The 12,481-nt window shown below is 37.0% G+C and overlaps 1 protein-coding gene across 6 annotated transcripts in view; it reads right to left on the minus strand.

Annotated features, from left to right (window-relative positions):
• The window catches only part of TMEM245 (transmembrane protein 245), a 76,078-nt gene that overhangs the window by 26,290 nt on the left and 37,307 nt on the right, over positions 1–12,481 (minus strand). For all 6 annotated transcript variants that reach the window (XM_015854299.2, XM_015854300.2, XM_015854302.2 and 3 more), the window contains 2 exons: positions 7,188–7,310; positions 383–528 (listed from right to left, as the gene is read on the minus strand). In XM_015854299.2, the coding sequence (XP_015709785.2) occupies positions 383–528; positions 7,188–7,310 (269 nt within the window). The remainder of the gene's footprint in view (positions 1–382; positions 529–7,187; positions 7,311–12,481) is intronic.

Here is a 12,481-nt window from a genome sequence, read left to right on the forward strand (position 1 = left end):
ACTGATGCCAAGTCCTCTATTTCAACTGTTTTACTGTATGAATCTGCACTAGCTGTTAATACCAACATGGTTGCTGACACTATGTTCACTGATGAGTCTGGCCTTTGATGAGTGGATTAGTTTGCTTTATAAAATACTAGCATTCACTACAGTATCAACCTCTACATTTTTGTTTCAAGTAAATCCAATGAAATGGCTCTTAACAATCAAGGTGGGAAAAATCCATTAATTCTAGATTCTTGAAAATAAAGGAGATCAGTAACTCATGCCTTCGAAAAATGAGCTGATGTAAGAACTAAGTATTTGCAGTTGAACACATTTGTTGGTTTTTTTTTTTTTTCTTAAAGAATTATCCAGAAAGGGCAACAGATCAGTAACATACCTTATTGCTTCCTCCACAGATTGGCCAACTATATTTGAAGAAGGACCTGGCTGAGATAAAGGAGTCAGGCTTATCACCCATTTCACTGGCTTGTAGTACTCATCACTAGAACTCAATAGGTAGAACAGTGTGGTCAGGAAAATCACCTGCAAAACAAATAGGAGTTGTTAACTGAAAGACAATAAATAGTTATAGAATTACAATATGCAGATATTCATCAGATCACTGAACTTGACTGAGAAGGTACGAACTACTATTCCACAAGCTTGGAACACAAAGATCTAGAAGAGTAATTCCCATCCCTGCTCTACAAAGGACTTAACTAAACAGTGAACATCTTTTAGCCCTTTTCAGCCTCTTCACAAAGTCAAAGTCTAGATCAAACAACTAGATGTTGATCTATGTTGATCAACTATCTAGATTGTTTTTCCAGAAAAAACCTATTTAGCACATCAGAATGTTACTAAACAGTATCAAACTAACAAACAAAACCAAATAAACTGAGTTGCTTGGGGAGTTACTGTATGGCTGGTTACTGGATATAAACTAACCAAAAACCCATAAATAGAAAATCTTAAGTTTTTGTTGGGCTGACTGAGTATCCCCTCCTATGAGTTTGAAAATTAATTTCGGCAGAAGCCATGGCAGTTGTACTGTTCCAAGTTAAAGACCAAACTACCCCATGAGATCATATTAGTCCTTGGTATCTTGCAGTTCACTATGTTTTATTTATTTTCCGGTCAGTGGGCTCAGCAACTTCTTCAGCTGAAGAAAACAAAAATATAACCAGCTTGAAATAGAAAATCTCAAGCAAAGTAAATTCATTCTACTATATGTCATTGGTAAAGTATGTCTCATATTTGCTTTATCTTCAAGCCTTACTTCTTTTGTCTGTTTTCTCAAGATTTAAAAAAATAAAACAAACAAAAAAACAACAAAACCCCTCACTTTTCTTATTTTCAGCCTACTGGTATGTTGGAATAAATAACATCTTAATCTTCTCATAAACCAAATTGTCTGCCCTACAGAATTCTCTTAACTTTCAAGCATTTTACTCAGTCTGCAGACACCTCATGCCTTTTTTCCGCATTCTCTTTGAACACATTCAGTAAAAATAAAATGCAAATGCTATAACATGCAGTGTTAAGTTTCTAGCCTCAACAAATCTGTCCATTTATCATCTCTGTTCCTAGTTCATTTCTACTCAGTTAAATGTTACTGTTTTTTCTCACCACAGCCTTTAACTTGGAAGCTGCATTGAATTGTTCACCCAATATGACCCCTTTCCAAAACATCACGTACAGACTTCATCTTCCCAAGTTTTTAACTTTGGCCTTGAGTGATAAATCAATCTATCAATGAAAGCAAGTCACCATTTCAGCCCGCTTGATCAGCATACTGTTAACATTCATTTTGAGATCATAAAAAACAAACTAAATCAGGCTTTGATTTAGTGGGAAATAACCACTCATCAGTAACAACATCAGCTTTCAAGTAAAACCTAAAACCTGAATCATGTTTTAGCATCCTCTGTAGTGATGTAAACATTGTTTTTCTCCTTGGTAAGACCTGCCATTTCTCCTGAACTACTACAGTGTTTTCTTATATAGTTACAAAATTCCCCATCCTGAAGTAGGTCTCCAGACGTTGTTTCGTCTTCCTTTAGGTGGGACCTGACTACAAATCCTCTTTGCAGTGAAACTTTCAGTAGAAAAAGCTGCGTATTTCTATATGAACAATTTCCCCTCGTCTTGACACTCACAAAAAGTAAGCTGATAAATGGCTCAATTAAATCTTCTTTTATTAGTACACATACAGTTAAATTCTTAGAGCACTATCCCTTGAATGGCTTAGTGCAGTGAGGGAGCGAGGAAATTAACAGCAACAATCAAAGCTTGATTATCTGTGATATGAGAAGAAAACCTGATTTAATGCAGGCAATGAACCAGAGCTGGCGATCAGTTAAAGTGTCAACAAGCACAGCACCAGTACTGACAGGAAAAGTTATTCTTAGTGTCCACATAAGAAACCTGCATCCTTAAGGAGCAATGAATCGCCAATATAGACACACCCACTTCAACTGCAGACACCAAAGAAGGCATCTGGGATGAATAGCAGGGGAATAAAATAGTATTAAAGCAGACTAAAAACTAAAAAGATAGGAAACCTAATTCAAGTCTTGTTAAGACAAGATGCATGTAAAAGCACCATGCAAAACAAAATTAATTTTAGAGCAGTTACGTTTTGGGAAATTAATGTATTTGCTTTAGCATAGAAATGCAGAAACAAGAAGGAGCAGCCACAGTATATATATATGCTTATTTGACATAAGCAACTTGCTGACTTTTCTTAAAACAGTTTCAATAGTACATTCAGCAGCAAAATTCTATGTCCCTCCTCTATCTCTACAGGCATTTGAATATTTTCAGATCTCTTTGACAGGGTACCTAATATTTTAGATATTGCCTAAATTTTCTAACCAGAAATTCAAGATCTTGCTGATGACTCCGAGAAAGAAGTCGCAGAAGATAATAAGCTCTTTCCATTGATAACTGACAGATCACACATTCTTGCTTTTTATCTTACAGCCCTCAAGTTCTGAAACTTCAAATACTATGATCTGAGGGTGAATAAAATGAATTCAATGAGAATGTATTGGCGAACAGCATATGCTGAAAATGGTAATTGAACATTCCCACATTTATCAAGAAACACACAGCGTAATTGCTTCTGTGCTGTCTCCAGAGACTCGGGAAGTATTTCTGTAATTGTCTTTCACACTCAGTTTTCTGTCCAAAGGCTTCTTTTTTTGTTATTATTAAGAAGCATCAGAAATTCATGTATTCCCTGCAGGAATGCAGATACCTATCTGCCCAATGGAGTCCTCTTCCAATCTTTAACAGTTTTTGTACACCCAACCACATGCATATACATTATACACACACACACACACACCAGGGCTTTGGCTAATTACACCGTGGAGCCAGCTTTAAGAAATATGGTCTTCTTGGAGCAGATAAGGTTCTTCTTTCATAGATGGGGAAGGCCATCCTTGATAAGAAGCTTTCCAATTTAGTCATGAAGGCTTTAAACCTTCATGAGGTTCATGAAGTTGCTGGGGAAAGGGATCCTCACCCATTCTACTTGAATATAACTTGAATATAGGAAGTTCGTATTAACATGCAGAAGAACTTCTTTACACTAAGGGTAACAGAACATTGGAACAGGTTACCCAGAATCGTAGCCTCCTTCTATGGAGATATTCAAGGTATCTACCGGCACAACCTATTGTAGGGTGCCTGCTTTAGCAGGGGGGTTGGACTTGATCTCTTAAGAACCCTTCCAACCCCTGGTGGGGGGAGTACTACCATCTGCAATTGGTAGTAACCAACACGGTTTCACCCATGGCAAATATTGCCTGACAGACTTTGTGGCCTTTTACAATGGAGTTACAGAGTCAGTGGATAAAGGTAAAACAACCAACATCATCTAACTGGACTTTCACAAAGCGTTTGACACTGTCCTGCAAGACATTCTGGTCACGAAATTGGAGAAAAATGGATTTGATGGATGGACCACTCACTGATTAAGGAACTGGATGGATGTCACACCCAGAGAGTTGCAGTCAACAGCTCAGTGTCGAGGTAGAGACTAGTGATGAGTGGCATCCCTTAGAGATCAGTGATGGGACTAGTATAACATTTTTGTAGGCAACATAGACAGTGGGATCAAGTATACCCTCAGCAAGTTCGCAGATGACACCAACCTGAGTGGTGCGGTTGACATGCTGGAGGGAAGGGACACATACAGAGGGACCCAGACAGATTTGAGAGGTGGGCCCAGGCAAGTTTCATGAAGTTCAACAAGGCCAGGTGCAAGGTGCAATACCAAACACAAACACAAGCTGAACAGCGAATAGCTTTGAGAGCAGCCCTGAGGAAGATTTAGGAGTACTGGCTGATGAAAGACTCAGTATGAGCTGTTAGCGTGTGCTTGCAGCCCAGCAAGCTAACCATACCCTGGACTGCATCACAAGAAGGGGATTTGGCCCCTCTGCTTTTGTGAGGCCCCACCTGGAGAACTGCATCCAGTTCTGGGCCCTCAATGCAAGCTATTGGAGAGGGTAAATTTAGACTAGATTCTAGGACAAAACTATTTACTGTGTGGGTGGTGAGACATTGGAACAGGTTGCTCAGACGCACTGCGGATATCCTCTGCCTGATCTAGGGGGACATGTCCCTGCTTATAGAACGGGGGGTTGGAACTAGAGGGTCTTAAAGGTCCCTTCCAATCCAGATCATTCTGTGATGATATGCTCATGTGTGCAGATAGGAACTTGAACTCAAAACAGAAGTGAAATATAAGTGACGTTCCTGTAAAGAATGCTCAGTTTTCAAATGTCTGTTAAGAACCCGAATATCCTCCCATTGGACTGTAGATGGATAAGCTACACATAGAAGCTGCTCTGTACTGAATGTTTTGAAAGAAGACATATTCTCAATTCAGAGACTGCAAAACAGTTTAAGTTACACTAATAAGTACATTAAAGGCTGAAAAACCTTGTTAGCTAAATTTTCACAAAGCAGAGGGCCACAAATGATCTCTTTTCTCCAGTGACAGCAACAGGACTTGAGAGGACAGCATGGAGCTGTGTCACAGGTGGGTCAGGCTGGGGGTTAGGAAAAGATTCACCAGAGGGTGGCCATACACTAAAACAGGTTTTCCAGGGCAGTGGTCATGGTCCCAATCTGCTGGAGGTCAAGTAACATTTTGACAGCACTCTCAGGCACAAGGTTTGTTTTTTGGGTGGTCCTGTGTGGAGTTAGGAGTTGGATTTGATGATCCTTGTGAGTCCCTTCCAACTCAGGATGTTCTGTGATTCAATGACCCCTTTATACCCTGACACATTCTGTACAGTTAGGATAATAAAAAATAATAATAAAAAAATCCAAGAGTGTAGGACTAACATATTTGGGTGGGGCTAGCTCTATACAAAAAGTTTAAGTACGCTGTTATCAACTCTGGCTGAGAGTTTGGCTAACACACAGCTCATGCTAAGACCTGATGTATGCTGGGGGTCAAAGTCAAGTCACACAGTGGCAGGGTTGATGGCCAAGAAGGGCTAACAGTCACTATTATCACCTGCAGCTTGCTGCCTCCTCAGCCATAATCCTCACACACTGCTGTCTGGCAGTTTCCTCAGAAACAGCTAAACCATGGTAATGGACCGAACTTCCAAACCAGAAGGTACAATACATCAACTGAGACAAAAAGTTGCTGAAGCAGAATCAACAGCAGCTGGACTGCCAAGGCCTTCATACTACATGGTGTGACAGAGGGGACACCTGCACCATGACAGGGGAGGAAGGATGACCACACAGTGCTGGCTAGTTAACTATATTGTCCACAGACATGTGTCACTAGCTACAGTAAATCTGAGTTTTAAGTTGTAATGTATGAAGCTGAAAATTTATGAATTAGAAACCTCATGAGTTAAGTGAGGAATCAGTGGAGTCACATGTTAAGACTAGTCCATACATAGGGGATGGCATGTTTATTTCTGAATAAGCTCATAAAATGAAGCTTATTTTACAGATTATGTTGTCTAGTAAATGTCAGAGATCCAAAAAGGACCGTTACTTAGATTCAGCCCAAAACACAAGCAGAGGAAACTGAGTAGCCTTTAGGGTATCCAGTCTTTAAAAGAGCTCCAGGCACCAAGTATCTCAGCTAGCTCTGCTAAGTTGACTGTACAGCACCCCAGCAAGTGGCAAGACACTGATGACAAACAAAAAGACAGGACCATGGCATCAAAGAGCAGCATGTAATGAATCTCATATAAGCCACCGGACAGCTAAAGTTAAATTTTGTTTCTGAGCACTGAGTGCATTAAGACAATCTGCAATTTGAATCTGTCCTTTGTCTCAGATACTGTTTCCAATGTGTCATCACAGGTGAAGCTGTAAACTAAGGAAGAAATGAAACTGTGCCATGGAATCTTGCTGTTTTCCTCAATAACTAAAGAAAAGGTAATTAAAAGACAACAAAACTCAATTGCAGTGATTTTCTTCAGTTTCAGACAGTCATTAAATTAAGACTTGCTGCTATTTGTTCTTTCTTAAATATTGAAGAGAACTCACACAACTGCCTTGAAATACCGTTAAACATTACTTCGATTTTACAGCTTTGTTTAGAAAGACTTCTTCCCCTGAACAAGCATCAATGAGGGTAGTAAAGTTAAACTGGCAAAACATCTATTTCTCTAACAAATGTTTTTCAGTGTTGAACTAGTAACTAAGACACTGATTTCAGCGAAGCCTCCAAGATTCGTATGCATTTAGTTAAAACAGGAAGAAGTCCTATGTCAGAGTTGTTAATATCACACACTGTCTGAGATCAAGATGTTCATAAGCTTTCAGCAAAATTCCAGTCAGCACATTTTTTCCACTCTTCTAAAGGCATTAGTTTGTTTAAGGGTATGCTTACAAGAATATGCCGTAAGATTTCAGCAGTTATTTTGGGTATCACAAGTTACAGCTCAGTATCTACATGGCCAGAAACAAGGAGTTTTCAATGAATAGGATGATGGGAAGACTCTCAGCTCCTCAACATGGAAATTACAGCGTGGATTTTGGGCTCCTTTGCCTAGGATACCCCCTGAATGACTGATCTGAAAGTTGCAACAACTCAAGTTGGTAATGTTAGAGAATGTTTTCATGCTTATGTTTGATTTTCAATGTTACAGAACGCGCAATTAAATTCCTCCTGTAAAACCAATCATGTGAACATGCAGCATACTACTTACCACTGAAAGCACAAAATTAAGAAGAGCTGTCCCACTATGGAAAAGGATTGTCACCAAAGTTGTAACTGTAGTGAACAAGAGGCTCACATTCCGACTCATCACTATCCACAGAGACTCTAGGATCTAGAAAAGGAGGAGGAACAAATGCAAAAGTCAATCACCAGATTGTATTAGTTAAAACACAGAACTGCATTCAGAGTCATTCTCCATCAAGGTACATGCTCAAAAAATAAAATCATACATTTAAAAAATAAAATAAAGATATAATAATAATAATAATAATAATTAATTAATAATTATTTTAATTATTATTATTATTAAAATTAAATAATAATAATTAAAATAATTTAAATATTTAAAATAATTAAAATTAATTTAATTTAAAATAATTAAAATTTAAATTAAATTTAAAAATTTAATTTAATTTAATTTAAAAAAAATTTAAAATAATTAAAATATTTTAAAATAAAAATAATTAAAATAATTAATAACTAATAATTATTAATAATTAATTAATAATAAATAATAATAATAATAATTATTATAAATCAATAATCTTCCCTTTCCCCTAAATTGCAACAGGTAACAAAGACAAGCTGCTACGTAGATATTTACAAAGTTTTTGGTAATTCTTCTTTCAGCGCTCTAAGTAACTTCATCATGTAAAACTGCACAAAATCTAGACGACGTGACAGTGTTTACTGTGATCTCTGTCAGCACCAATCAAAAGCAGATCTCATTTCAGGAGTGAAAACTCATCTCTTAAAAAAGCAGAAATGCTAAAGCACAAAGAACATCACAAAGTAGAAAGGAAGCTGAAGGCAGCTTCAAATCAAGTGACACAATTACTACTTTAATATGTTTGTTTTAAATGTTGCACGTAACTAAGTTGCATAATATTCCTTATGCCTGTAGACTAAAGGAGATGATTTTGCACAAGGATGCAAAAACTAGTCAAGTAGTTACAGGAAACTAATCAATGCAGGACAACCTATTAAGCCCTGCAGTGGCTTGGGAAACTGACTGCTTATTAATTACAGATAGCACAGAGTAGTTTTCAGACGCGCCTTTAAATAAAAAATACCCAGTATAGCCAAATTAGTTTATGTCTGGATGCAGATGCAACAAGCTAATTAAGGCAATAACACTTCAGGAACCAGGTATCTGGAGGAGGCTGGAGAATTTCTTTCAAGATATTAAGTTCCTCAGCATAGGCTGTAGCTGGGTAACGGTTTCCCTACAAATTTTAGGCTAAGGAGTTGATAACGTGGAGTAAACAACTGCAGTTGGTTCAAGTGCAGCTATCAGGTGGTTCAATCAATTCTGAGAACATTTCTCCTATGAGAACTTCCTTGTTACATGGAGTCACTCATCAGAACTGCTGAGCTAAGATATCACAAGCATTTGAAGTATGCACAAATAGTACCTCTCAGTGATCTTCAGCATCACTTATGAAAGCAAGGGCACTTTCTGGGACTAGTATTCAGCTGCAGAGTAAGTTCCTCCTAACATAAACTCACAATTACCTATTTCAAGATGTCTCAGGAGAAAACAGACATTGCAGACACTAGACATCACTGAATACGACATCAAAAAACACTCAAATACTCAACTAACTGTCACAAAATCACAAGGCAAATTCTTGCATTTAGCTGACAGTGATGTTTGATTCCTAGACCTCCCTTACTAAAAGGAATGCATGGGAGTGGAATCATTATGGAGAATAGACTGTTAGCCATATGCTTATGTAATTACTTGAAGAAATTCCCAGGGACAGAAAATAACATTACGAGAGACCATTATAGTTCAGAACATTATGAGAGAACATTATAGTTCAAAACTAAGCATCCAAAGTTGGGTATCAGTCCAGCTTGATTTGGAATATACATTTATCAGTCGCTGCTAAAGGAACAAATAGAGAAACCTGAGCTAAAGCTTACTGTGTATTTCTTAGTGGAAGGTCTCCTGTCTTCCTGTATGAGAAATCTTTGAATGAGAAAACAACTGCTGGTAGAATGATGAATGCTCTTGTGGAAGAAGTACGAAGATCAATTTAAGGAGACATGAGCAATTTCTCATAGAACATCAAGGGAGTCTTAAGTGATCATTCACAGATTTGGTCAGCAGCAATTTTCTTTTTCAAGGTTTCAAATATTACAGAAATGGAGTAAGAGGTACAAATGGAAAAACAGGCAACTGAGAAAGGAATTAAGAAGGTTTAATTTCCAAAAAGTGAAAACTAATAGCCCAGGTACACTTACATATTTCATTCACCAGAAAAACCACCTCAGGATACAGCATGAGGTCAAAAATTTGACCCAGTTCACTCCCTAGCCTGAGAAAAATTCACCCTGGAAATACATCACTGGAAAAACAGTTCAGTAACACTACAGCTTCTACTGAATGCTGGAAAAATTCAAAGAGGAAATGCATCAAGGCTGCTAACACCAAAGCTATTAAAAAAGGAAAATGATTATTTAGAAAAGCTTATCTTTATATTAAATCTTGAGGCAATTTACATGTTTATATGGCAAATTGCTTCAAAATGATAAGATCTACCTACATCAAACTAAAGCTACTAGAGTTACTATAACAAATGGCACATTTTGAGGGAAGTATAGAACTCTTCTGTTCTTTATCTGATAATGATAATTCAACTCCTGAATTGGTGTATATTGTTACAGAAAAAATGAATGCCACTAATTCCTCTGCACAGGTATACCAGTGATTTAATTATATGCTTTCAACTATAATGTCAAAGTTTCCTCCAATATGGAAGTGAAAAGCAGATACTCCTCTTTCTCAAGAAGAACGCTTGCTATTATTTCCTCAAATAGGAAAGAGTTTATGTGCTTATAATTGCAAGATGACATGGTCTAACAGCTGTGTTTTAAAAGAACATAGAGTGACCTGCAGAGTATTCTGAAATATTTCAGAAAATGGTGGGACTAGCAAGAATTATTCTCTGGCAAATTGTAACCACCATTTATGTATAGGTACTTATTACATGCAAGTAGTATAAAATTATTCATTTTAAAAGTGAAGGAAGTTTCACTATAGCTGCATGTTCTTTACAGTTACCTCTTTCAATACGCAGTGTTTAGAAACAATGTTTGTTGAAGCAGTTTTAGGAATTTACATCTTGCTGCATGCTTAAGAATTACAGGTAAACATTGATTTTAAACGTCCAAAAGCAGAAACGTCCTACAGTTTCAATTATAGCCAAGTCATTTAAAAACCCCTCCAGCCTGCAAAGCATAGCCAAAACCAAAGGAAACAAACAAAAAACCCTACTAAACAACAAAATCTACAATAGTGTAAGACCCCCCCCCCCAAAAAAAAACACCAAACAAAAGTAATCCCCTCCAAACTGTCCTCCAAAAAAAACCCACATCATTTAAACTATTGATCCTTTCCAGTTGAGCATGCTGTTCTATAAACTCATCTGTCCTTTTCAAAGTGCCAAGAGAAAGACTGTCACTCTCTCACAAAGCATAAATCTGGGAAGTAGTAAGCTTCTGTTGTATCTAAGGATAAGTGAAGCAACTTGCTAACAAGTACCAGACCTAAGTTAGAACTGTGATTATTTTTTTTTATCATAGCCAAGCCTTGATGGCCTGGACAAATATACATCAGATCTTTATTGATTTTCATTTGAAACAACGGGATTAATATTTATGCAGTGGATTGTTTATAAGCTATAAAAAAAAAAAATAAAAAAATGCTACCCAATAAGGAGTGAAATTAGGATCTAGCATTATATACTAATGCCTATCGGTTTACAGTTTGTCATGAAAGATCTACATGTATGGAGAAAAAGGACAGGTGATTCCCCAGAGATGGCAAATAATGAGTTCACAGACATAAACAGGAAAGCAAGCCAACTGCTGGCATTTTTCCTGTACTTCTAAAACCAAATTTCAAGACAACGTAAAGCATACTAGATAGGTTAACATTTTTAATATTGATCTACCTCAAACTTAAATATTTATTCCCTTTCCACTATTTCTCCATTGTTTTAGCCTACTTAGACTATTGTGCTCAGAAACCATGTGCATGCATCAATGTAGCAATGAAGTAAAGGAAATAGCTAGCACCTATTGTGTAGTTCTGTTTCATTGACTCTTTCTTACCTAGAAGCAAAACTGATTTTAAATGATAATTTGCTACACATTTTTGCAGTGTCCCCTCAATCACACAGTCAACTTTGAGAAAGAATTAAGCACATTATCTGTATTAGCTGAAAAGGTTTCATTACAGTAGAAAGTTCCTCTCAACTTCTTGACTCACTTTTTATTTTTTTAAATAATAGAAACTGTAACCATTTAAACAGTAGTTGAAGGAAAACAAGGCACAGACAACCTCCAGCCAAGACTAAGAATTGCCTCAAGGCAAAGAATAGCTTAAACTGCATCCACAAAAGATTCAAGTTAGGTATAATTAACACTCTTTCAAAATGTAAAAATATTAATCTTCAGATATTTCTTGATAATGACAATAGTTCAGGTCAAAGATGAACTGTGCCAGGGACTGACTGCATGTTACATGCTTCAGACTCAACATCATTTGTGAGACAAATGTAGTTGCTTCCATTCTTTTTGCTTTCAATGCTTTTCCTCTTCATAAGGTGAAAAGGTCCAGTGCATTAATTCAGAGACTCATACAGTGTAAAATATTAATTTCATTCTCCACAGAACTTTCATAAAAGAGTAATAAAGTTGCTATCAACCAAATGAATCATAATTTCAAGGGAAAAAAAAAGTCTATTCAACACACGTATCTACATACGCATTTTACATATATGTGTGTGCATGTCACAACCTCCTGGTCAACATATTTAATTTATAATGACCTCCAAAAAACAGAAAAGTAAACTACAGAATATAAAGAATTTAAACCAGCTTGCAGATGACACAGGCAATCCTACAACAGTCTCAGTCAGGAAAAAGTTTGAAGCTCATATCACAGAACCACAAAATCATAGGAGCTGATCTCCAGATGCCCCTTCCAAGTCCAACCCCTATGCTTGAAAGCAAGATCCCTACAGTAGGTGGAGCAGGAAGATGTCTGGGCAGGTACTGAAAAACTCCAGAGAAGGAGATATCAATGAAAATGCTGAAATCCACAGATTTCTCATCTCAACTGGTTCTCTTTGTAATATGAATACATCCAAAGGAGACTTAAAATTATTATACATGCAATTACAAATACCACAGTGTTTCCATATACCTGCATGCCATATCCTTAGCAAGATCACTAGAAATTAAAATGAGACTAATTTGGTAAAAAAAAAA

Source organism: Coturnix japonica, chromosome 2 (genome assembly GCF_054131305.1).
Source record: "Coturnix japonica strain WE chromosome 2, WE-NBRP24, whole genome shotgun sequence".
Taxonomy (NCBI): domain Eukaryota; kingdom Metazoa; phylum Chordata; class Aves; order Galliformes; family Phasianidae; genus Coturnix; species Coturnix japonica.